The sequence below is a fragment of the Emys orbicularis genome, chromosome 4 (genome assembly GCF_028017835.1).
Source record: "Emys orbicularis isolate rEmyOrb1 chromosome 4, rEmyOrb1.hap1, whole genome shotgun sequence".
Classification (NCBI taxonomy): domain Eukaryota; kingdom Metazoa; phylum Chordata; order Testudines; family Emydidae; genus Emys; species Emys orbicularis.
In genome coordinates, this window is record NC_088686.1 from 7,385,747 (window position 1) to 7,410,564 (window position 24,818).

Below are 24,818 nucleotides of genomic sequence, written 5' to 3' on the forward strand. Positions count from 1 at the left end.
GAGCTGTGCACGGTCTGTTTGGGAATGTTACCAAATGTGTATGATGAAGTTTTAGTAAACACTCTTGAAAACCAATTTAAGTCAAATCCAAATGGAAAGAAATTAGGGGTAGTTTTTTCAAAGACAGGCTCTATAACTTTTCCAAGGGACTGCAGCTGGTAGGCCGAGCACTTTTTTCCTGTGAAGAAGCAGGTTTTCTGGTGGATGCCCTTGCACAGACTATTGCTTTAAACTACGTTGGGCTGAATTAGGCCTTGTACCTACCCCTAGGGTGACCAGAGAGCAAGTGTGAAAAATCGGGACAGGGGGTGGGAGGTAATAGGAACCTATATAAGGGACCTCAAAATCAGGACTGTCCCTATAAAATCGGGACATCTGGTCACCCTAACCTACCCCCAAACAGGTTTGGGTGCACTTAATGAAATAACGTAATTAGTAACGAATATTTTATACTTCTGCCAAGTTGAGAGAGGTGGTCTATCTTCAAAAGGGTTATAGTGCTTTTATGAACCCCTTCCAGGCTTCTGTGGTAGGGCAAAGAAGGGCTTGCAAGGAAACAAGGTTCTTGCTAACTCCACAGTTGTGTGTTGAGAGTTCCCAGAAGGGGAGAGTGAAAACCTCTATTCAGTCTCCTTCATGGCAGCCCTGAATGTTTCTTTTTCTCTCTTCCACTCTGGGAATCTATTATGGATTGTACCTGTTGCTCTCTCTCTCTCCTTTAAATCATTTCTCCCCCAGAGGTAATGCAGAGCAGAATGGAGAACATCCCTTATTTGTCCCATTTGAACAACCTGTCCATTCTGAAAGACTCACTGACCTGTATCTTGGAGGGTATATGCTCAGCAATTTGGGGACAGTAAAGCTGAGCTGGTATTTATTGTAGGATAAATATGAAATGAAAGAATTAAAGTTAGCTTAAAGAACAGCCCTGACTAGTAAGTCGAAGGAAGGCCTTGGAAATAATGAATTATAAGGCTAGAAGGAATTAAGTAGGGAGGATGTCTGGTTCAAAGAATAACTAAAACATAAGGAAAGATTTCTAAAAAGGCCTCTGACCAACAGGGATGACTGGGGATGGTTTTAAATAAGACAGAGAATCGGTCTTAAAATGAGCCAGCATAGCCCTTCCCACCCCACATATCACTGTCATCTCAAAAATTAGGGCCTGTGTGAACCCAGATGCAAAAGAAATACTGTTGGTCAGCAAGGAGGAGGGGCAGAGAGAGGGAGGAAAGGCCTTGGGGAGAAATACAGTCTGATCTGTGTTAAGGCTGGAATTAAGGATGAATGGTCTCAAATTGGTTTTTAGCTAAAGTCAGTACTTGGCCATGACATCACTTGGTTGTTAAAGAGCATAAAAAGTAAACTCTGAAAAGGTTCATTGGCTGACCACGCTGGAGCTGACCAAGATGGGGTTTAGCCCATTTGTAAGTACCCTGATCAAATGATAAGTATTGTGTTACTGTCTGGATATAGTAAATTGCTTACGATTTAGGCATGTTTAGAGCAATTGTATAAATACCACTTGGCCTTTGGATTTAATAAAGGAATGAATGGTTAAATTAGTGGTATGGTTATACTCTGCATAAATAATAATAGAGACACCCAATGCTGGAATTATTAGTGAACTCTGCTACTCAGCGAGAAGGCTCTTCAGGAAGAAATATGGCCACAGAGGAGCGCTGAGTGGGAAGGGGAAGCTTTGAGGAAAAAATATAATCAGTGTAATTTTTTTAAACAGGCTATCACGAATCCACCGCTGGCAGGAGATAGTTTTAGTCTCTGCACTTTAGCATTTTCCTTACCAGTGAGTGGGCTTTTCTACTGGAACTGGCCTTGGGGTTTAATTAAGTGATGTATAGTGATTAGGGGAAATTAGAGAGACTGTGTTATGGAAAGCAACAGCCTAAAACACTTACAAGAAGACGCAAGTGGAAGTGTCTCAGTAATCTACTGTGAGGTGAAGTGTACCAGCAATTCCACCTACTTACAAGAGCGCTGGTGAGGGAGCCTTAGGACCCATCTAGCATCAGCTAGTTGGTTTCAGCAGTGGACCTAGTTTCTGATCTTACATACACAGATGTCACTATTGACTTTCATGGAATTACTCATACTTCATCAGTACAAATGAGAGCAGAATCAAGCTCTGTGAGTTCCCTTGGGGTCCAGATACCCCAAACAGGCAGAATTGTACTATTGGGTTTAGGCCAATCTCTGACTGTTAGAGAGCAGGATGGAGGTGGGGGGCAGATTATCTCACATCTTCCTCTGAAGCATCTGACACAAGATTCTGGACTAGATGGACCTCAGGGCTGATCCTGTGGCAATACCTATATTCCTACTGTTTAGACGGTGGTCATGCTTGGAATATGGAACTCCAGTACAATCCACAGCTCACAAGATCAGGTCCATGATGTGACACTCAGCCTACATGCTACTTAACTGTACAGCATAATTGCTCTGTTTCATCACAGAAATGCAAGACTGGATGACTTATTCCTACATATAAACACTGAAATTTATTTTTTCCCCTCAAAAAGGACATAACCAAGCAAATACATAGGGGACAATGCTTGAGATTAAATGATATAAAATGTATTAGTTCACTTATATGAACATTAAAATATAAAACAAATACGTTAATCTGTCCTCACAAGACAATGTGTTTGGCTATCTGCCCCACTAAAACAATGTCAAGTTTTTGAACTGCATTATACCTCCGATAGTATTCAAAAGAATAATACTTTCTCTGGACTTCAAACAGCTGTTAAATACTTCTGAGGTTGTACTACCGATATTAATGACATACACCATAATCAAACATTAACACACAAATAGAAAGGTGAGCTACATTAATTTTATTCAAAACCAATAAAGTATTACATCCTGAGATTACACAAAGAAATGAGATTTATCCTAGTACAGATATTTAGGAGGCCTTCCTGCCCATTCCTTTCTAGTATAACCCACAGGTGACCGGTTTCTGGTATTGACCAAATAACAAGTGAAATCTCTTGGTAATGCCAGAAAGAGAAAGGCAGGGGAAACCTAAAAACATATTCTAAAGCAGGAGTCTCAAACACGCGGCCTGCAGAGTTATTTGCTGCGGCCCGCCAAGCTCCCCGTGGCCCCCCCCTCAAGTTATTTCCTGTGACCGCCAAGCTCCCCTCCCCTGCTGCCCCCCATCCCCCCCCCAGCGCACTGTGTCCCCACTCCTCTGCCTACCTCTAGGCGCTTCCCACCGCCAAACAGCTGTTTGGTGGCACTTAGCGCTTTCCAGGAGGGAGGGGGGAGGAGCGGGGAGCCGTGCGCTCAGGGGAGGAGGTGGAGAAGGGGCGGGGATTTGGAGAACGGGTTGGAATAGGGGCGGGGAAGGAGTGGGAAGAGGTGAGGCAGGGGCAGGGCCTCATGGAAGGGGTGGAGTCGGGGCAGGGCCGGGGGCAGTGGGGGTGTGTGTGTCAATGATGCGGCCCTCGGGCCAACGTACTAGTCCTCATGTGGCCCTCGTGGTGATTTGAGTTTGAGATCCCTGTTCTAAAGCAACAGCAAGGTTTTACTAAAAGAGTATGTATCTATTTTATTGTCCCCACCATCAGTGACAATGCAGTAGTCTATTGGGCATTCCATTACGTTTACCGTAGGCTTTTCTAATGTTCCTAACACCGTATTTGCACATTACAAATATATTTTACCATGTTTAGCCAATTGAGTGAATGCTGCAATTAGCTGAACAGTCTCCAGCCCCATTCTTACAAACTCACACAAGTAACTTTACTCAGATAGGAAGTCCTACTGTTGGGCCTGCTCATGTGAATAAAATTATGCGTATGCATAAGTGTTTCAACTATCTAGTGCTGTGTAATATATAGTATATTTTTTCATTATTTTTAATGCTTTGACACAATGGGACTTTCTAAAACAAACTAATTTGGCATGCTTGTGACTTAACTGCCAAGTCTTGAATACAGGCACTCAATGTGGTTTATTAAAGTCCCATGCTGTAAGCAGTGGGTCTTGGTAACGCTGAACCACAATATAATCACTAAACAAAAACAAACAAAAACAAAACACTTCTGTTCTCCTTTATACATAGAATACTGATTAGCATGCAGCTCTGAGCTCTCTATGCAGAGGTTTCCTTCCATTGGTGACCCACCACAAACTAACTTCAGAGATCACTTATGTGTCTATTGTAAAATTTACATTAATTTAGTTCTTCACCTTAAGTGTTCCTTTTAGAAATTGTTGAAGGCTTGCACTTGGAACAATAAATAGCTCTCTCTTAGTAGTGACTTGCCATCTTGTTAGATGTTGGGGAAATGGTAGTTTAATTTTCTTGTGTTGCCATAGTACTTCTTGTTATCCAAAGCTGGTAAAATGTTACTGCTGGTTAACTGAGGCAGGTACTGTAACTAAAGCAGAAATCACAGTTTATACTTTCATAGGAATTTGCAGTAATTTTATGCATTTCATTTCCTAAACGATACTGTAAGCCAGTTGAAAATATTTGCACTACATAAAACAGTTATGAACTTTGCACACTTAGAGACCCAGAGCAGATATGCATTTGTTCTTGTGATCATACAACATGCCTTAGAACTGCTCTTCCAAATTTTACTCAACCCATTTTTCTTGGGCAAATAATTTAGTTTCATATTGGGTTCTGGGGAGATGGGTGGGTGCAAGCCCACCCATGGCAAAAGGGCCCTCCCCCAGCCTAAGGGGAGGATCCACTGAGCCTGGGACTCAAATAATTATGGGTGGCAACAGAAAAAACAAGGACGGGTGCGAGGGTCAAAGGGTCAAGAGTAGGGAACCCGAAGGGGACACCGAGCAGAGTAAAAGACTAGTGTTATCATCAGTCAGTCACATGGCAAAGGGCAGGGGAGTTGATTTGATCCATGAATTGTTTCCATCAGTCTTAACTTCAGCAGATGTGAGGGAAATTCCCACATCTGAGCCATTTTTTAGGTGACAAATCTGAGGAACTGTCCCAGATTGAAATGTCAGTAGAAGAGGTTTTGGAACAAACTGGTACATTAAACAGTAATAAATAGGGCTGTCAAGTTATTAAAAAAATTAATCGTGATTAATTGCACTGTTAAACAATAATAGAATACCATTTATGTAAATATTTTTGGATGTTTTCTACATTTTCAAATATATTGATTTCAATTACAACACAGAATACAAAGTGTACAGTGCTCACTTTATTTTTGATTACAAGTACTGTATTTGCACTGTAAAAAAAACAAAAGAAATAGTATGTTTCAATTCACCTAATACAAGTACTGTAGTGCAATCTCTATCATGAAAGTCGAACTTACAAATGTAGAATTATGTACAAAAAAACTGCATTCAAAAATAAAACAATGTAAAATTTTAGAGCCTTCAAGTCCACTCAGTCCTACTTCTTGTTCAGCCAATCGTTCAGACAAACACGTTTTTTTACATTTGCAGGAGATAATGCTGCCCTCTTCTTATTTACAATGTCACCAGAAAGTGAGAACAGGTGTTCTGATGGCACTGTTGTAGCCGGTGTCGCAAGATATTTTCGTGCCAGATGCGCTAAAGATTCATATGTTCCTTCATGCTACAACCACCATTCTAGGGGACATGCGTCCATGCTGATGACAATCCGAGCAGTGCGGACCGATGCATGTTCATTTTCATTATCTGAGTCAGATGCCACCAGCAAAAGGTTGATTTTCTTTTTTGGTGGTTCGGGTTCTGTAGTTTCCACATCGGAGTGTTGCTCTTTTAAGACTTCTGAAAGCATGCTCCACACCTCGTCCCTCTCAGATTTTGGAAGGCACTTCAGATTCTTAAACCTTGGGTCGAGTACTGTAAATATCTTTAGAAATCTCACATTGGTACCTTCTTTGCGTTTTGTCAAATCTACAGTGAAAGTGTTCTTAAAATGAACAACATGTGCTGGGTCATCAGAGACCACTATAACATGAAATATGTGGCAGAATGTGGTTAAAACAGAGTAGGAGACATACTATTCTCCCCCAAGGAGTTCAGTCACAAATTTAATTAACGCATTATTTTTTTAAACAAGCATCATCAGCATGGAAGCATGTCCTCTGGAATGGTGGCCGAAGCATGAAGGGGCATACAATGTTTAGCATATCTGGCACATAAATACCTTGCAATGTCGGCTACAAAAGTGCCATGCAAATACCTGTTCTCACTTTCTGGTGACATTGTGAATAAGAAGAGGGCAGCATTATCTCCCGTAAATGTAAACAAACTTGTTTGTCTGAGCAATTGGTCTGAACAAGAGTGGACTTGTAGGCTCTGAAGTTTTACATTGTTTTGTTTTTGAGTGCAGTTATATAACAAAAATAAATAAATCTACATTTGTAAGTTGCACTTTCACAACAAAGAGATTGCACTACAGTACATGTATGAGGTGAATTGAAAAATAATATTTCTTTGTCATTTTTACAGTGCAAATATTTGTAATAAAAAAACAATGTACACTTTGATTTCAATTACAACACAGAATACAATTTATATGAAAGTGTAAAAAAACAGCTAAAATATTTAATAAATTTCCATTGTTGGTATTCTATTGTTTAACAGTGCGATTGAAACGGTGAAGACTCCTGATTCATTGTTTTAATCACGATTAATTTTTTTGAGTGAATCGTATGAGTTAACTGCAATTAATCAACAACCCTAGTAATAAGTCACCAGGACTAGATGGTATTCACCCAAGAGTTCTGAAGGAACTCAGATATGAAGTTGAAGAACTACTAAATGTGGTATGTAACCTATCACTTAAACCAGATTCTGTACCAGAGGACTGGAGGATAGCTAATATGACACCAATTTTTAAAAAAATGCTCCAGAGGTGATCCTGTCAGTTACAGGCCAGTAAGCCTGACTTCAGTAACAGACAAATTGGTTGAAACTATAGTAAAAAACAGAACAATCAGACACAGAGATGAACATGATTTGTTGGGGGAAAGAGTCAACACGGCTTTTGTAAAGGGAAATCATGCCTCACCAATCTATTAGAATTCTTTGATGGGGGTCAACAAACCTGTTGACAAGGGTGATCCAGTGGATATAGTGTACTTGGACTTTAAGAAGGTCCCTCACCAAATGCTCTAGACTTAAGCAAAGTAAGCAAGTCATGGGATAAGAGGGAAGGTCCTCTCATGGATCAGTAACTGGTTAAAAGACAGGAAATAAAGGGTTGGAATAAATGGTCAGTTTTCAGAAGGGAGAGAGGTAAATAGTGGTGTCCCCCAGGGATCTGTACTGGGACCAGTGCTGTTCAACATATTCACAAATGATCTGGAAAAAGGGGTAAACAGTGAGGAATAAAAATTTCCAGACGATACAAAATTACTCAAGGTAGTTAAGTCCAAAGAAGACTGAAGAGTTACAAAGGGATCTCACCAAACTGGGTGACTGGGCAACAAATTGTTGATAAATGCAAAGTAATGCACATTGGAAAACATAATCCCAACTATACATACAAAATGATGGGATCTAAGTTAGCCGTTACCACTCAAGAAAAAGATCTTGGAGTCATTGTGAATTGTGAAAACATCTGCTCAATGTGCAGCGGCAGTCAAAAAAGCGAACAGAATGTTAGGAACCATTAGGAAAGGAATAGGTAACAAAACAGAAAATATCTTAATGCCATTGTATAAATCCATAGTACATCCACACCTTGAATATTGCATGCAGATCTGGTCGCCCCATCTCAAAAAAGATACAGTACGAATGGCAGAGTTATAGAGAAGGGCAACAAAAATGTTTAAAGGTATGGAACAGCTTCCTTATGAGGAGAGATTCAAAAGACTGGGACTTTTCAGCTTGGAAAAGAGACAACTAAGGGGGGATATGATAGAGCTCTATAAAATCATGACTAGTGTGGGGAAAGTAAATACGGAAGTTTATTTGGCCACTGTCGGAAGACAAAATACTGGGCTAGATGGACCATTGGTGTGACCCAGTGTGGCTGTTTCAGTGTTCCAGTGGAATGCAGCTGTTGTGGAAGGTCAGAAGGAAAGATGAACTCACAGATGGCTAGTGCAAATCCCTCGGAGCACTGAGAGCATCAGTTTTAGGGACTTTGGGCTGGTAGCCAGTGTAGAGACCAGAACCCCTGGGTGATGTGTTCATGGCAACCTGTGTTGCCAAGCAGAGAGGCGGCTGCATTTGGTACGTCAGAGCTTATTCAGGGGGCGCAGTTTTATTGGCCAAGCGAAGTAAAGATACTGACCCTTGGCTTGACGGCATTTCTCTCTTTGTGTGTATGTATTGCAAGACCTTTTGAATGACACGTCTGACGTATTCCAAAATGTCAGCGAATGGTCTAGGCACCGAGGGGCAGAACACTAGTGATTTTGGTAAAAATCAGAAACTGGAAGGAGGAAAGGGAAGGGGGGGGGGGCAGACACAGAGCCCCGGCACCTGGTTAGTAGAGCCAGCAGTTTCAATCCTCTCTGCAATTGTCTATAGAGCGACAAGCCAGCTGATGGCAGCTCTTACACCTACCAGCATTACCACCATCCCCATCTCAGCTCTGCCCGTCCTCCCAGTACAGTTTAAAATGCTGACACCGTGAATGACTTATCTCCCAGGCAGAAAGAAAAGAAATGAGTATGATGGTAGGGAGGGCACAGAGCCTCTGTTCCAGGGGCGGGAATATTTTCAGGGAGTCCCTGAAATAGAGGGGGGTGGGAGGGTGGCACACAGGGAGCTTATGGGGGAGGAATACAAGGAGCCCCTGAGTTGTGCAAAGAGCGTAGCCTACAGACGCAAGAGAGCATGAGCTAGTCTGAATCTAATAACGATCATGACAGCGTTCTGTCAGGCATCTTCATTTCTAACTGGCTTTGGCTAATTACACTTGTCTCCTGTTCAGTCCCAGTGTCTCAATGAAGATTTGGCCTAAAGTTCAGATTGCACTGGGCTGGCTTGTTAGCTCAGTTAATTGTCTTCTTGGGTTACAAGTCAGAGCCCCCCATTTCTGCAGCCCACTGCTGGTCTGATCTGGGGATCCTCATCTCCCCGAAAACTGCAGGTGTCAGAACGCCAACTCCACCTGCTGGAAGCTACAAAAGGGAACCAAGCCCTACCCGAGGCTATGGGACATTGAACACTCTGAAGTAAGTCTTACCCCTGGCATGTGCTTTCGAGTTGTCCGGGTTGGTTTCCGAGTGGCTTTTTCATGCTCCCTTCCCAAATCTCCTGCTTCTCTCATGCTGTCAAAGTATGGATGTTGCAGTAACTGTTCACATGTGAGTCTCTCAGCAGGGTCCATATGAAGGCAGCCCTAAGAAAACGTCATACAGCTAAGGATCACGCAGGTGGTCTTTGTGTACAGTGGCATTAAAACATTACAGATGTTAAAAGCAGCTGGTTTTAATGAACATCTGTGGACTCTGGGGTTTTTTAAATGGATCCTTGGAGTCCGGGTTTTCCAGGGTTAAGAGTCAACACAGAATTCCCCAAGCCATGTTACACACCCAGGTGGCTAACAGTGAATTATCCTTCTCTTGGGTAACCTACATAGAGTTTAAGTGTGAACTCAGTACTTTGCCACAGACGGTACTTCGCTTACCTTCATTAGTCCTAGCGCAGGATATGAAATGTTAGGGAATTTCAATTCTAGTGGCTCCTGGGGGAAAAAAAAAAGTATATTTATATTAGTAACTGTTTCAATTATCAGGGTGTTATCATGAACATGCTTGCCACACCACATGATTAGGGCCCTACCAAATTCATGGTCCATTTCGGTCAATTTCACAGTCATAGGATTTTAAAAATCATAAATGTCATGGTTTCAGCTATTTAGATCTGAAATTTCACAGTGTTGTAACTGTAGGGGTCCTGACCCAAAAAGGAGTTGGGGGGGGGGTCACAAGGTTATTGTAGGGGGGGTTGCGGTACTGCTACCCTTACTTCTGCGCTGCTGCTGGTGATGGCGCTGCCTTCAGAGCTGAACAGCTGGAGAGTGGCAGCTGCTGGCCCCAGGAGCCCAGCTCTGAAGGCAGAAATAAGGATGGCATGGTGTGGTATTGCCACCCTTACTTTTGCGCTGCTGCCTGCAGAGCTGGGCCCTTAGGGCTGGTCCACACTAAGCTCCCAGTTCGAACTAAAATACGCAACTTCAGCTACGTGAATAACGTAGCTGAAGTCGAAGTATCTTAGTTCGAACTTAAAGGTACTTACCGCGGGTCCACACGCGGCAGGCAGGCTCCCCCGTCGACTCCGCCTACTCCTCTCGCGGAGCAGGATTACCGGCGTCGAGCACTTCGGGATCGATTTATTGCGTCTAGACAAGACGCGATAAATCGATCCCAGAAGATCGATTGCTTGCCGCCGGACCAGCGGGTAAGTATAGACGTACCCTCAGTCAGCAGCCGCCACTCTCCGGCCGCCCAGCTCTGAAGGGAGACCAGATTTCATGGTCTGTAATGCATTTTTCATGGCCATGAATTTGGTAGGGCCCTACACATGATGCATTCATCATCTCTTTTCACTTCCAACTCAGCCTATTTCACAATCAACAGCATTTTAAAGATACTTGAGTACACAGTTACTGAATAAACACACAGTGATTGAATAATGATTTGCTTATTGTTCTGTTCTGTTTGCTCCCGACACCCACATTTTTCTGCAATCATGGCTCATGATGATCTGAATCCAGTATATCCAGTGTTGGATAAACTGAAAGGAATTTTATAGAGGATTAAAGACAAGGAACAACAAAATCACAAAGGTCTGTGAGGATTAAGCCATGAGGAAATATTCAAGTAATTACACACGTATTGATCATATAACAGTAACTAAGGTGGAATAAGATAACCATCTGCAAGTATCAGATGCAAGTAAACACCAAGAAGAGGAATTGTTTAGAGGTCTGAGTGAGTCAGATTAGGGGTGAGAGGATAAAAATGATCAAAGGAAAGTTTAAACTGAATATCAGATTAAAAAAAAAAAATCAACCAAACAAGACATGACTGAGGTAAAGTCACCTGCAAAGCAGTCTCCCGGTGGATATGGCAAGAGCCCTCTTTGGGTCACTTAACACTGGACTAGACAGACTTTCAAGGACATACCGCAGGGAATGATCCCAAACAAGCAGAGAGAAGGACAAGCAGAGCTGGTAACAGGGGCTTTTCCATCTCTGGTTTCTGTTGGCCTGACCCTACAAAGTAGAGTTCTGCAACCCAACCCAACCCTGATGGGACCCGATTGCCAGGGCCGGCTCCAGGCACCAGCCTGGCAAGCAGGTGCTTGGGGCGGCTGCTCGGGAGAGGGGCGGCACGTCCAGCTATTCGGCGGCAATTCGGCGGACGGTCCCTCGCTCCCGCTCGGAGCGAAGGACCTCCCGGCAAATTGCCACCGTAGATCACGATTGTGGCTTTTTTTTTTTTTTTTGGCTGCTTGGGGCGGCCAAAACCCTGGAGCCGGCCCTGCCGACTGCCAGCACCAGGTTGGGTTCAGGTTGTGTCAGAAAACAACCTGACCCTCTCGGGCTTGGGCCAGGTCGGCTTCCCTCCTACTACCTGTGGGGTCGGCACAGCAACGGCTGCGTACCCTGCTCCCGCCGGCCGCCGCCACCTCACCATGCAGTGCGCCCGGCAGGGTGAGCGTGCCAAGGAGTCGAGGCACCTCTTGCTTGGCAATGCGCACACAGTGCAGCAGAGGGCAGCAGCTGGCAGGAGTGGGGCAAGCAGCTGGGGGTGCCGCCAACCCCATGGGCAGGAGGTGGCAGCAACACTGACAAGTTTGGGGGAAGAGCCAGAGCTGGGTCAGAAAATGACTTGGCCCTCTGGGGTCCACGTAGGGTGGGCTTGGGTCCGGTCGGGCTTAAAAATGAAGCCCACGCAGACCTCTCCTACAAAGACTCATGCTCAGGAGTTGAATGGCACTACTCACATGCTTAAAGTGAAACATATGCCTCAGTTTTTGCAGGATCGGGGCCTACGATGTGTCTGCGTTTGGTGTTTGCTGTGTCCACCAGCAATGACCGCCTCGGTGTAGCGCTTTTCATGCGGAATACCGACTGGCCAGGATGAATGGCTTTTAGCTGTGCCGCAGGCCATCGGTCATTAATCCCTCGGAAATGCCCTGAATCTCAATCAGTTATCGCTTCATTGTAGCCCTACACGCAGCTGTGTGAACAGCCGCCTAACTCTGACCCAGGAGAGTCAAAGCAAGAACACTTCTCTATCCAGAACACAACCATCTCATTTGCATAGCATACAAATTGCTGATTAGCATTGGACTCAAGTAAGTTTGTAGGGCACTCTTACCTTGTTCTCTGGATCTGGAATTCTCACCCCATTGAAGAACTGATTAGTGCTGAAAACTTGCTGATGCCTGGGAATAAGATCCCCTTTAATCAAAAATAAAAAGTCAAGTCAGGTGAATTAGATGTTTTACTAGCCCACGTCTTACAAGCTTATCCTGTAGCAAGGCTGAAACTACACTAGAGAAGATTTTTAAATAGATATCCTGGCATCAAGAGAACTAATACAATATTCACTTACAAAAACTAATCATCTTGACTTCACTGATTAAAAGTCCTGATCAATTTTAAAACTATCACTGTGTTGCAATAAATTGGCTAGTTCATGCTACTCTACTAGATGGAATCAGAACTGCTCAACTGTGTGTCCTTGGCCCTATACTGCTAATAGCTAATGGAGAGTCTCTTGTAGAAGAAGTGATAGGAGCCTGTGCTTTTGGAGCAGGAGATCCAACTTCAATCTCCACTGCTACCACCAGGGTCTGAATTTCCATGCTTTGTGCATAGCGACAATCATGCAATGGTTGCCTTGGATATTTATTTCTCAATATTAACGCCTAGTTAGTTTTTTTCCTTCACTGTTTGGCAATTTACATCATGCTGGCAAATTGTGAGTCCCACCACAGCCTAAAAGACACCTCACTACAGCAGCAAGGAGCATACCGTGTAAGAGCAAAGGCATGCCCACTTTTTACCAAAATAAAACTGCTCCATGTCAGCATCAATACTGTTATCACTGGCCTGGTAGTATTCTAAAGGGCAATTCTTTGGTTGGTTGAATATAAACAGATGCGTGTCCAAGTGTGAGAGCTAGAGGGTGCTGCATGAACATGTGAGATCAGGCTGCAGGACTCAAGCCGTGCTATCCCGATGTGATTATGGTGTACGGGGCACTCTAACACAAGGGAACACTGGAGATGCTGCATATACATTTATTAAGAAAACAAATCAACAAGTAACTCCCCCGCTCAAATCTCAGAAGATGGAACAGTCCACTGCTGTAATGAATCACTGGCAAGAGCTACTGTTTGTTTTGGGCTTTACTGCATCCTTGGCGTAGGACATGCTTTGTTCACAATGGGGGCTAGAAAGGTTATGCCAGCCCAGTGCTCAGATTAATGCTGTGTTTCAACACTTTCAAAGACAGGGGCTTTGCTCATGCTGTTCATGACAATGGGCCCTTCCTTTATGAACACTGGAAGGGGGACAGGCTAGGGAAGACGGTCACTCTCTTATTAAAATTTGATTTTCTATTTGTAACCTTCCTTTTGGATAGCCCTGAGCAGACAATCATTGGGCAAGAATGGGCTGAAATGCAGTAACAGGCATATGTTAACGCCACGCTCTCCCCGGGAGGGTTTCATAAGCCCTGTCTGCAGCCCTTGTGCTTATGAAACAGCAGCTGGGATTGAGCTAGATGTTCAAATCAAACCACTAACCCAGGGTTAACGTAGTAATGAAACCACCGTAAGAACATAGCTTTGATCAAGTAGCTCTCCACTGCAAATCATTCCTTAACCTGTCTTCTCTCCACAGCCTGGATCAAAAGGAAATCTTTCTGAGCCGAAGGCCCATTCTTACAATAAATTGTAACTTTCCTAAAGCTTAAGGGGGAGCGTTCCAGAGACTGTAGCAATCAAACCATGACTACAATTGGTTTTACCTATATTGGATAACATATATTTGAGCTATAAAAAGGACTAATGGACTTTTACATGATTTTCTAAGTTACTCAGTAAGAAAATATGAATCTTGATCTATCCAAGAATCACATATGAAAAAGCAGGTTTATATATTACACACCAATGTGAAACAAAAGGAGTAAGAGCTGGTTAATTCCCACCTAATACTTTTAGGTGTCCCCAATGACACACATGAATACTGATCTATTAAGATCCCCAATTTTAAATCCAAACCAGACTAATGATTCCTTTGTCGCTAAGCAATCGACAGCTAGGAGAATCTGAACCATTCACTGTTTGCAGTGTCCTCCTCTGGATATTCTCACCCTTTTACAAAATACATTTTACTGAGACTTCTTCCTAACTATAACCAGCCAAGTCCAATTTGTCCTTATACAGAGGCCCGGAGCTTGCCACGGCTGCTGGGAAATACTGTGGCTGTTTCAAATCTTCATGCAGTCCAGACAGGATGATGAAAACAGGGGAGGGATTCACATTTTCCAGAAAGTTTGTGGCACAAAAGGAATACTTTTTTTTTAAATAAATTTTAAAAGGCTTCTATAAAAAAAAGCTTTCCCTGGATAAAAACAAAGAATTGGAAGGATGGCAAAGGTTACAGCTACTGCAGACGCAGCTCAAGGGGAGAACAGGGGGGTCCAGGGAACAGACCCCAAACTAACTATGGCTCATATCAAACTGCAGCAACACCCATCAAAGGAAATCCTCCCCAGGGACTCTCAATCAGGGCCACGGTGCTCAGATACCGTGGTGATGGGCACGCGTACAAATCTACCTGGACTAGAACAAAGGGAGTCTCGTCCAGCGCCCCTGGGAAGACAAGACACAGTGGCATGAGGCCTGTTCTAAACCTGGGGGAATGGCAGTGGGAGGGCTCCTTGGAAGTCCAAGAGACTAGAGAGGAGAGAGGGAGATAAGGCCTTAAGCAAATAATTCACAACAAATAATCTGCCTCATTTCACCTTTTTATTCCTGTTCGGGAACAGATGGCGAAATTCTCAGCTCTACTCGTTCCAAGTCAGACCCAAGTTTCGCCCGGAAATACGGTTCTGCCGATGGCTAGTGAAGCGTTCCCTGCAGGCTGCAGCCCTCGTCATTTGCATAAATCACACGCTACTGTTCCTGTCCCCAGAACCGGACCACGGAGCTAACTGAACGTCGCACTCTAAGGGGCAGATCCTGCAGCAGGCGAACCCCTGTGCCCATGTGGGGCCAGCTGCTGGTTTGGGGGCCTAACAGACTCATATGTGCTGTCAGCATACAGCTGAGCTTAAAATTCACTTTCGGTGAGTATTTGCTCTGGGAAAGTTTGATCTCTTGAGAATGACTGGAGGGTAAATATGAAAGACTCACAAATGCAACTGAATCAGAATTGGCTTTCTTCCCGTTATTCCACTATTCACTTAACTCATTAAAAACCACCACCACCTCCGTCTCCCCAGTCCATGGACGTGTCCTAGAATGACTTAGCAATTGGGTGACCAACTTAAATCCTGGAGAAAAACTACAGGAGCCCCTGGGCAGCACCTGGTACCTCGAGTGTATGTTCTTGCAAACACACGCATGGGGACAGGGCCATTCCCAAGAAATGCTGGGTAAACCTAACTGCCACCAAAGTCAACAGGAATACAAGGGACCCTAGTAACAATCTTCTTCTGAGGGTCACCCGTGCTCCCATTCACTCCAGTGGGAGTTGTGGGGATCAGGCCCATTGAGACCAAGGCAGAGCTGGACAGCTGAAAAGTTAAATTTAACAGGGGGCGGGATAGCTCAGTGGTTTGAGCATTAGCCTGCTAAACCCACGGTTGTGAGTTCAGCCCTTGAGGGGGCCACTTAGGGATCTGGGGCAAAATCAGTACTTGGTCCTGCTAGTGAAGGCAGGGGGCTGGACTTGATGACCTATCAAGGTCCCTTCCAGTTCTAGGAGATAGGATATCTTTATTTATTTACATTCTCTTTATTTGCATATGCATTGCTGCTGTTCAGTTGGGACTCTAAAGTGCAATTTACTGCCAAGCTCGGGACTTCTAAGTGTGTTTGCACAGTGATTATTGTGCTGTACTCGGATAGAACTTTGCCTGCTGTGACTCCAAACAAACCAGTAACCATTGCATTCATGTGAAATAAAGCAGCACAACTGGAGGAGGAGTTTGATCTGGGCTCTGAACTGATAATCGGAGGCTTTCCTAATATACAAGTGTCAGTTGGATTCTGATCTGCATAATAATCAGGTTTGTCCAGAACTTGCACTGTTTCCATTATTGGTTAAACAGGATGATTAGAGAGGAACATGGCTGAAACCTCATTGCACGAGGACAACTTACCCAAGGTTCTCCTGATTAGGTACAGCTGGTCCACATCTGATTTTCCAGGCCACAAGGGGACACCTGACAACAACTCTGCAAAGACGCAGCCTATTGCCCAGACATCCACAGGAGGGCCATATTGAGTATCTCCTACAAGTAACTCAGGAGAACGGTACCATCTGGTAGCCACATAGTCTGTGTAATAATCACTAGGGCCAGCTAGATTGTGGTCAGGAAGGATAGAAATAAATAGAAATCTGGGATCAGAATTATTGAAGGAAGGGTAACAAGCACGTTGCTTATCATGTCTCTCAGACATTGCTACAGTAATGGTCCTGAAAGTCATCCAACATGGGTTACTGCACTTATTCAGAACCCAACTTTGCCACGCTCATGAGCTGGTGCAATCAAAACAATATTGTTCTGAAATCAGGCTACGCACCACTCCTCCGAGAGGGCGCTGCCAGTTCTCAGCTCTCAAACCCCAGGTCGCTTGTCTGGAGAACAGGGCTGCCCAGAGGATTCAGGGGGCCTGGGGCAAAGCGGGGGAGCGGACATAAAAAAGGCGTCACCCTCTGCGGCGCTTGTACTCACCGGGCAGCCCGCCGAGTCGTCGTCGGCGGGTCCTTCACTTGCTCCGCGTCTTCGGCAGCACTGAAGGACCCGCCGCCGAAGTGCCGAAGACCCGGACCGCCGCCGGGTGAGTAGCCAGGGAAGGGATTCTCGGCCAGGGTTTGTGGGGCCCCTGTGGGGCCCGGGGCAAATTGCCCCACTTGCCCCCCCCTCTGGGCGGCCCTGCTGGAGAAACGGGCAAACCAAAGGGTCACAAGATTTTTTAAATTATTATTATTATTATTATGGGACAAGCGAAGCCACCGTTCCCAAGGCGAGACCCTTTTGCAAACCAGGCCCTTCCTGCGATAACAAGACTCTGCCTTAAGTGGAGGTTCTCTGTGGAAACAACCAACACCGCGAGAGGGTTTTCATGTGTGTGTGGGTATCCCAAAGACAAAGTGCGCCTGTCACAAGACGGCACTGGCTCGTCAAGAGGAAAAGGCTAGTGCCCTTGTGACTCATCAGCTGACCCCAACTGGGCTCCAAAGAGGACGCCTGGCCCTAGGCAAGAGGTCCCGGAAGGAAGTTAGGAGGGGCAGGTGAGCGCTGCCTGAGGAGGACAGGAGACCCAGGGAGAAACTGTACCGGCTCTTCACTGCTGCTCCCGAGAGCCATTGGGAAGAGCCAAAAGTTGATGGTGGGGCCTGGCCAGAGCTGGGGATCCCCTGCCGTGTTACAGGACAGCTCGTGCAAAGGCCTGTGGGAAGAAAGGGAAGAACCAGCCTGACTAGGAGAAGCTGAGCCGAAAACAAGAGGGCCGATGCTGGAGGGTGGATACCGGGAGCCAGGGCAGAGAGGCCTGGGTGAGTGTAGCCTTGTTTTCTGGGGGAGGTTTGAGAGGAATTGCTTTTACTATGAGGGATCTGTGGACTGTGGAACTTTATATAAATAAATCGGCTTGAATTTGCTGCATGAGAATATTGCTTTGCATGGGTTGTATAGAGGGGAAACTGAGGCAGGGAAACTGAGGCAAGTGCACTTGTTGTGCCACAGCCTGCCACAGGAGGGCATTCCAGGCAGGACTGCCCTCAGACAGAGTCCTTAATAGCATGTAAATAGCAGGTCAAACACTTTGTGTTTTAAACACACATATTACATGGAAGAAGTTACCTGCACTTACTTAGTATGCGAGCAAATCCAAAGTCACAAAGTTTAATGACCACATGCTTAGTTATTAGGATGTTTTCTGGCTTCACATCCCGATGTATGCACTGGAAACACAAACAAGTGAATCAGGAGCAAGTATCGAAATCTGGAACAGGTTAATTCTGCCATTTTCCCGTTGCTGAGCGCCCTCACCTGCCATCGATCGTTAACAGAAGACGGAAAGACTCTTTAACTGTTAAAGCAGCATCCTGCTGGGTCCTACAATACCCTGGTCTTTCACTTCACACTTGGGAGAAGATACTATGCACGTCCACAATTTCAGCTGCATAGTCCTGCATCGCTCCGACAACCCCCATTCGACTCAAGTGGCCCAGTGTGAAATAATGGAGCGGCGTGATGGACAGTCACAGAGCTCTTTACATGTGCAAGGTTTACTGGGCCGACTAGCACCAAATACAATCCATCAATGTAATGGTGGAGGGATGAAAGGAAGAGAGAGAAAGAGACAAAACAACAAATTCTGCAAGCCAGCGAGGCAGGCTGCCAGGTTCCTGTGGCTCGGTCTGACGCGGCTCTACTGGTGGAAACAAAATGTTTGTTCCAAAGAGGTCTCCCTCCCACCTCTTAAGTCAGCCCTGGGCAGATAAATAAAAATGAAGAAGATACCAGCTAAGCTCTCAGTAAGAAGCACCTCTGATAAGCAACTCTCCCACTCTACCTCCTCATACGCAGCCTGGTTAAAGCGTGCTTAGGTTTCCTGTGCAATTTTTATTTAGCCTAACACTACGATCCACCTCCTGAAAGCAGAGGTTAGCTGGTCCCTTAGCACAGATCTTAGCACATGTCGCTTTTGAAACTTTTCACTAGGGGCCTGATCCAACACCCACTAGAGTCAATAAAAAGACTTTCATTGAATCCAGTAGGTGCTGAATCAGGCCTTGAATGACTAGATATCAGGTCTGTTCTCTGCACATGGCTGCGATTGGTGACAGTTCTCCCAGAAGGACACACTGCTACAGGCGATTGTTTAGGCGGGAAGCTCACCTGAAGTTGTTAGCATAAAATCACTCTGACAACGAACCTCAGGAATCTAAATAATGATATTCAGGAGCTTGTAGCAACACTAAAGGTGGGTGTTTTCTATAAAAAGATGACAAAAATCTTGTTGACTCCCCAGCACAGAGTATACCAGACCTGGGAGATTGTAACAGAATCTGTACCCACTTCAAAGCAACACTCTGATATACGGCGCTAGTGTTTATGGGACTTACATTGTGTTTATGGCAAAAGTTTACAGCTTGGAGGGTCTGCCAAGTTATGCTCTTCACGAGATGCTCTGGGACCCTGTTTTAAAAAAGCACAAGGAGTACATTTATTTTTAAATGAAATTAGGAGAAAGGAGTTAAACTTAAATGCCAGCAAAATGTAATGCCATCTACAGCCAAAGCAATCAGGAAGAACAGATCCCCCAATGCAACACTTTGGGACCATTTACAGAGACTTCACTTAGTAGAGACAAGTTACAAGAAATACAGATTTAATCCTCAGCCTACCCACTCTATAATTACAGGAACCCGGAGAAAAGTCCACCCACGTTACTGACAACAGAGGCTTTTTCTATCTGTTGCCTGTCTACTCTCCCCACATTTTTATGCTGCAGCCAGAAACTCTATATGGAGTTCTACAGAGACCCTTCAAATACAGGTGTTAAGTCTGTAGTAGCTTCAAGGTCTGTCCTGAAGGGCACTATGTACTTTCCAGCGCTATTCCAAACGCCGAACAGATTCGGGCGAGCGCTGAGGGGCCTTGCGATTTCAGTTTACAATGACAAGACACAAAGATTTACACCAGCTGAGCCCGATCCAAGGTTTTTGGTGCCATTCACATCTAGCCGACATTGCGTCTGCCCCCTGGCAACCAAACACTGATGCGGGCTGGCTACTGGCGCCTCCTGTCCTGTGGCTAGTCTCATCATTCACATGTCCTGCACCATTAACTCTTCTGACATCCTACGAACAATGCCAACGGCCGGTCTACACCGGCTCTCCCCTGCCGGTGCCGGAGCCAGCGAGACAAATCACAACACTGAGGCCACCACTGACCTGTGATCCCGTCAGATCGCTAGGTCACCAACGCCAAGAGAGTGAAAGTTGAGCAAATGAGAGAGGAAGGATTTGCTCTGTTCCCTCCCATCTGTTTAACGTCGATGGCTAACCAACATTTTAGAGAGGGGACATCTCTAAAGATTCAGCACCCGCCTCCCCACGGTTATGGGCTGCGACAGACATACGCATCCTCAGACATTCACGAGGTCCCCCAGCCACACCAGGGAGGGCAGAGCTGACAGTCCTGAGGTTTCAAAGGCCCAACACAAACGTTTTATGCCTTTCAAGCCTTTTTCATCCATCTTAAAGAAGCCAAAAAAAGAGGGAGAGCCTTTGCATGTCACCTTTCCGGCTCTCCTGCCAATGCTGCCGTATCAGGGCTAGAGCTGTGCTCCGGAAACGGTCTCCGAATGACATGACCTAGAGTGCTGCCCTCCGACTGCAGTACGAGCTGACATCAGGTTAACATTCGGCAGAGTTCGAATTAACAAAAAACAGGGTCTGAACAGGTCATGCCAGGCAGCTTTAATGAGAGGCAGTGCCACCAGCCCTGCCTGCAACTGCAATGGGACATTCCAATGTGAGATGTTGTTTTTTAATTCTTGTTTCCTTCTGCATAAACCCTTCGCTATTACAAATAACTGTTCCCTTTATACTCCTGCTCTAGGTCAACTGAAGCTTTAGCTCAGATTCCTGGAAACGTCCATAAAAAGTATTTTCAAGTGAACAAACACTAAGGAACTCAGCAGTGACAAATCATCTCATTATTTTCAGTGCTGGCTATTTTGAAAAGCGTTACATTGTTCTGGATGATTCATGGCCTTAGAGAGTTTAAGGGCAGAAGGGACCATTAAATCATCTAGTCTCACCTCCTGGATACCACACAGCCCTTAAATGTCACCCTGTTACCCCGTGTATTGAGCCCATTCACTTGTGTTTGGCTAATGCAGGTCATCCAGAAAGGCATCAAGTCTTGACTTCAAGACACCAAGGGATGGAGAATCCACCACCTCCCTTGGTAGCTTGTTCCAGGGGTTAATCGCCCTCATGGTTAAAAAGTTGTGCCTGGATTTAATGTCCAGCCACTAGTTCCTGTTCTGCCATGCTCCGCCAGAATAAAGACCCCTTTAGTTTGCGGTATTTTCTCCCTGTGAAGGTACGGCTACACTCTAATCAAGTCACCTCTCAATCTCCGTTTGGTAAACTAGACAGACTGGACTCTCAGTCTGTCACTGCGAGGCATTTTCTCCTGCTTTCAAATAGTGTCTGTGGCTCTTCTCGGCGCCCTCTCCAATTTTTCAATATCCTTTCAAAACCGAGGACACTGTGTCCTAGTGTCGGTCTCACCGATGCCACATGCAGAGGTAACGTCGCCTCCCCTGCCCCTACTCCCGTTTGTACACCCCGGGATCACATTAGCCCTTCTTGCCACATCACCACGCGGGGAGCTCACCAGGAGCTGCCCATCTGCTACGACCCAGAAATCCTTTCCAGAGTCACTGCTTCCCACGACAGTCCCCCATGCTGTAGGCAGGGCCCGCATTCTTTGTTCCTATATGTACGACCCGGCATCTGTCCCAGCTTACCAAGCATCCAGACCACTCTGTGCAACTGCTCTCTCATTGCGTATTCCGCCAGCCTTTGTGTCACCTGCAAATTTCATCAGCAGTGATTTTGTATTTACTCACAGATCATTGATGAAAATGTTGAACATTGTCAGGCCTAGAACCAAACCTTGTGGAACCCCACTAGGGACACCCCGTTTGATGGTAATTCACTATTGACAACTACTTTTTGAGATACATCTTAATCCATTCTTCTTAGCAGATGCGCAGCGTGTCTCAGGCAGCACGTGACCAGCATTCATCACTGAATTGGGTCCGCTGGTTGGATCATTAGCTTTCCCGGCCCGACCCGGGTACTGACGGGCAGTGTGACGCGAAGGCTGATCCATGCCCCCTAAATTTATTTAAAATATTAGCACTATCCAATATCAAGGCACACGTTAATCCATTTAACCTGTGCTTTATTGATATTGGATAGTGCTAATTTTTTAATCAGAACGGTGCGTGGTCCTAAGGCAAGTCTATTACATGTATGTATTTACTTTTATCTATCAAACCTGTAAGCTCCTCAAAGAAGGAAATCAGGTTCGACAAGGCCGATTTTCAATAAAACCATGTTGACTGGCATTAATTATATTCCTATCCTTGAATCCTTTACTAATGAGGATATATGTATTAGTGTTTATTTGTATTGCGGCGTGAGTCCCAATCAGAAAGCAGGGCTCCACTGTGAAAGGCCCTGAACGCACAGAGAACAGCTTCGCTTAGCTCCAGTCAGGATCCAGGCTCCATTGTGCTCAGTGCGGTCCGAACACATACCTACGTTCTGTACAAACCCAGCTCCCGTTCTCAGGACAACTGTCCGTTCAGAGTAACGGAGACCAAGATTATTCTAATTAGAGCATCAGTTCTATTCAGCCTACAGTAAACTTATTAGTTCAAACTGGAGTTGTTTGGAATGAAGAGACAGTGAACGTCAGGGGTCTGCCCTGATGGGGGCTACGCATCCCATTTCCTGACTCCACGTTCCCAGACTCTAGCCAGCGTGCTAGGGAAGCTGCTGCCTTGCTTACAAAGTTTATCTCCCATCAGCACGCCCAATTTTTCTGCTGAAGCTACTCACCCATGAGAGCAACGGCTCTTGTTCCACCAACCCCTCAATCAATTAGCTTCCCACCGACCATTCAGCTAACGTAAGGCCTGCAAAATGATTTGTAAACTTACACTGAGCATTTCCTCAGCACCAAATCACCAGGAGTAACTCACGGTCGTACATTTCAGCAGAGCATCGTTTATATCACGTCACAAACCAGACAGACACCAGAACGGAGAATGTTTCTTTCCTCTGTACACACCGCTCCTGTTTTGCACAGATGGCTGCTTGAAGGGAAGTGCTGAGAGCTCTCAGGGGCATGAACATAAACCACAGTGGCGCATGCATGGTACATGCCAGGGTAACTCTCTGCCAAAGCCGTGCCTGATTCTGTTTGTCCGGAGAGCGAGCCAGACCGCAGAAAGCCATGAGTTCTGCCTGACCGACCATGCCCGTCACATTATTAATGACCGCGCATGGGTTGGGTAACTGGCCTCACAGGCTACAGATTGAGCCGAGTCAACGTGCCCTGCTCAGTAGAACTGGGGAGTCGGGAGAAGAGACAATAGCAAAACCGCTGCAAGTTCTCACAATCCAGTCTAAGCAATCAACAAGAGCCCAGCAGGGACAGGCTAGAGGGAGATTTTATGGGACCCAGCGAAAGCAAAGTTGAGCGCAATCACTTGGGCCAGAGATTATTTTAATCTCTAAACAGGAAATGGATGCTGGGTTTATCACAGGAGCTAGAGTGAATATAGCCCCGGACAGCAAAGCCCCCTAGACTCTCTAGTCAACCACAAACAGGCAGCCGTGCAGGCTTCCCTCCCCCTGAGCTCAAACCCAGACCCGGAGCGTCCACCTTGGTGAGGGATGGGAGAGAGAATTTCAGGCCGATGCTCACTCAGCATCAGACTGGCTGGCAATCCAGGCCAGACTGGGCTATTATTTCTTCTCATCTAAACAGTGTGGGTGTAGGCCAAACTCATCTCCCCATAGGGGGACACACACAAAATAATACCGACAGGCGGCCGGAAAGGTGGGCTTTGCAGGGTGGCTGATGGACACCTGTCTGGTAGGACACCAGCAGCCACTGCACTTCTCGAGCCACCCACAGGTTAATTTCATTGCTCCTCACAAGCAATCATGGAGGTGGACGTGGAATGCGACTACTGCTGCGGGCTCTCGGGCTGCCTGCTGCTCTCTGGGCCTGGGGGCTGTTTGCAGCGTTAGGATTTCAGAGGTCTCTCAAGCTCTTCTCTCCGCTCCAGTTTGCTCCTGTCAAGCAGGCGAGCTATTACTCTGCATGCTCAGGCTGAGCGACATGATCTCCTTGGTGAGCAGCTCTGGGTAGCAGCACTCCCAGGCTCTTTGGGCAATTCTTTGGGACAGCATCGCTAAACCACAGTAACCGAGAGGGTCAAGTGCACTGTGCCGGGCAGCCTTCACGTCGCCCCGACAGTTATTAATGAGACCCTCCTGAGAGCGCTCTGGGGCCGTAAGCGACTCCCACGAACTCTCCCTCGCTCTCCCCCAAACCCCTCCGCAGCCCAGGAGCCGGCTACTCACCCCCGCGGGTACTTGTCCAGCTCATGGAGAACCGTGTGGTCACAGTATTCAAAGACCAAGTGGAGCTTCCGTTTCCTCCTGAAGACTTCCAGCAGGTTGACCAGGTTGGGGTGCTTCAGTTGCTGTGAACACACAATGGAGCGGTCTACTTAGTAACACAGCCCCGGACGGCTCACTGCCCCGTCCTGCAGCTTGGAGCTGAAAAGTGGGGCGGGGGGGAGATGGGGGAAGAACACTTCTTACACAAAACACCTTGAATCAGCCAGCTTGCACAATAGGGGGACCAACCTGCCACAACCAGGGCCGGAAGAGGCTAGTGGTTAGTTATTTTCGGAGACAGCTGGGGCCACAGATAAACTTGGCTTAAACAGCCACCGACTAGAGAAGATGCTGGCAGGCAAAAAATAATTTCTATCCATCACAGGTATTTCTGTATCATCCATCACTTAGGCCTGGTCTACACTACGACTTT

The 24,818-nt window shown here is 45.9% G+C and overlaps 1 protein-coding gene across 3 annotated transcripts in view; it reads right to left on the bottom strand.

The window, feature by feature from the left end:
- Positions 1 to 4,304: 4,304 nt before the first annotated feature.
- Positions 4,305 to 24,818, bottom strand: part of CDKL1 (cyclin dependent kinase like 1) — a 33,811-nt gene continuing 13,297 nt past the window's right edge. Inside the window, exons 2-9 of one of the 3 annotated variants that reach the window (XM_065403934.1) lie at positions 24,347 to 24,468; positions 19,289 to 19,361; positions 18,031 to 18,121; positions 16,314 to 16,514; positions 12,294 to 12,376; positions 9,593 to 9,649; positions 9,149 to 9,304; positions 4,305 to 4,406 (exon numbers count right to left, since the gene is read on the bottom strand). In XM_065403934.1, the coding sequence (XP_065260006.1) occupies positions 4,305 to 4,406; positions 9,149 to 9,304; positions 9,593 to 9,649; positions 12,294 to 12,376; positions 16,314 to 16,514; positions 18,031 to 18,121; positions 19,289 to 19,361; positions 24,347 to 24,468 (885 nt within the window). Of the gene's footprint in view, positions 4,413 to 9,148; positions 9,305 to 9,592; positions 9,650 to 12,293; positions 12,377 to 16,313; positions 16,515 to 18,030; positions 18,122 to 19,288; positions 19,362 to 24,346; positions 24,469 to 24,818 lie in introns of all 3 variants that reach the window. The other 2 variants (XM_065403933.1, XM_065403935.1) reach the window with 2 other exon arrangements.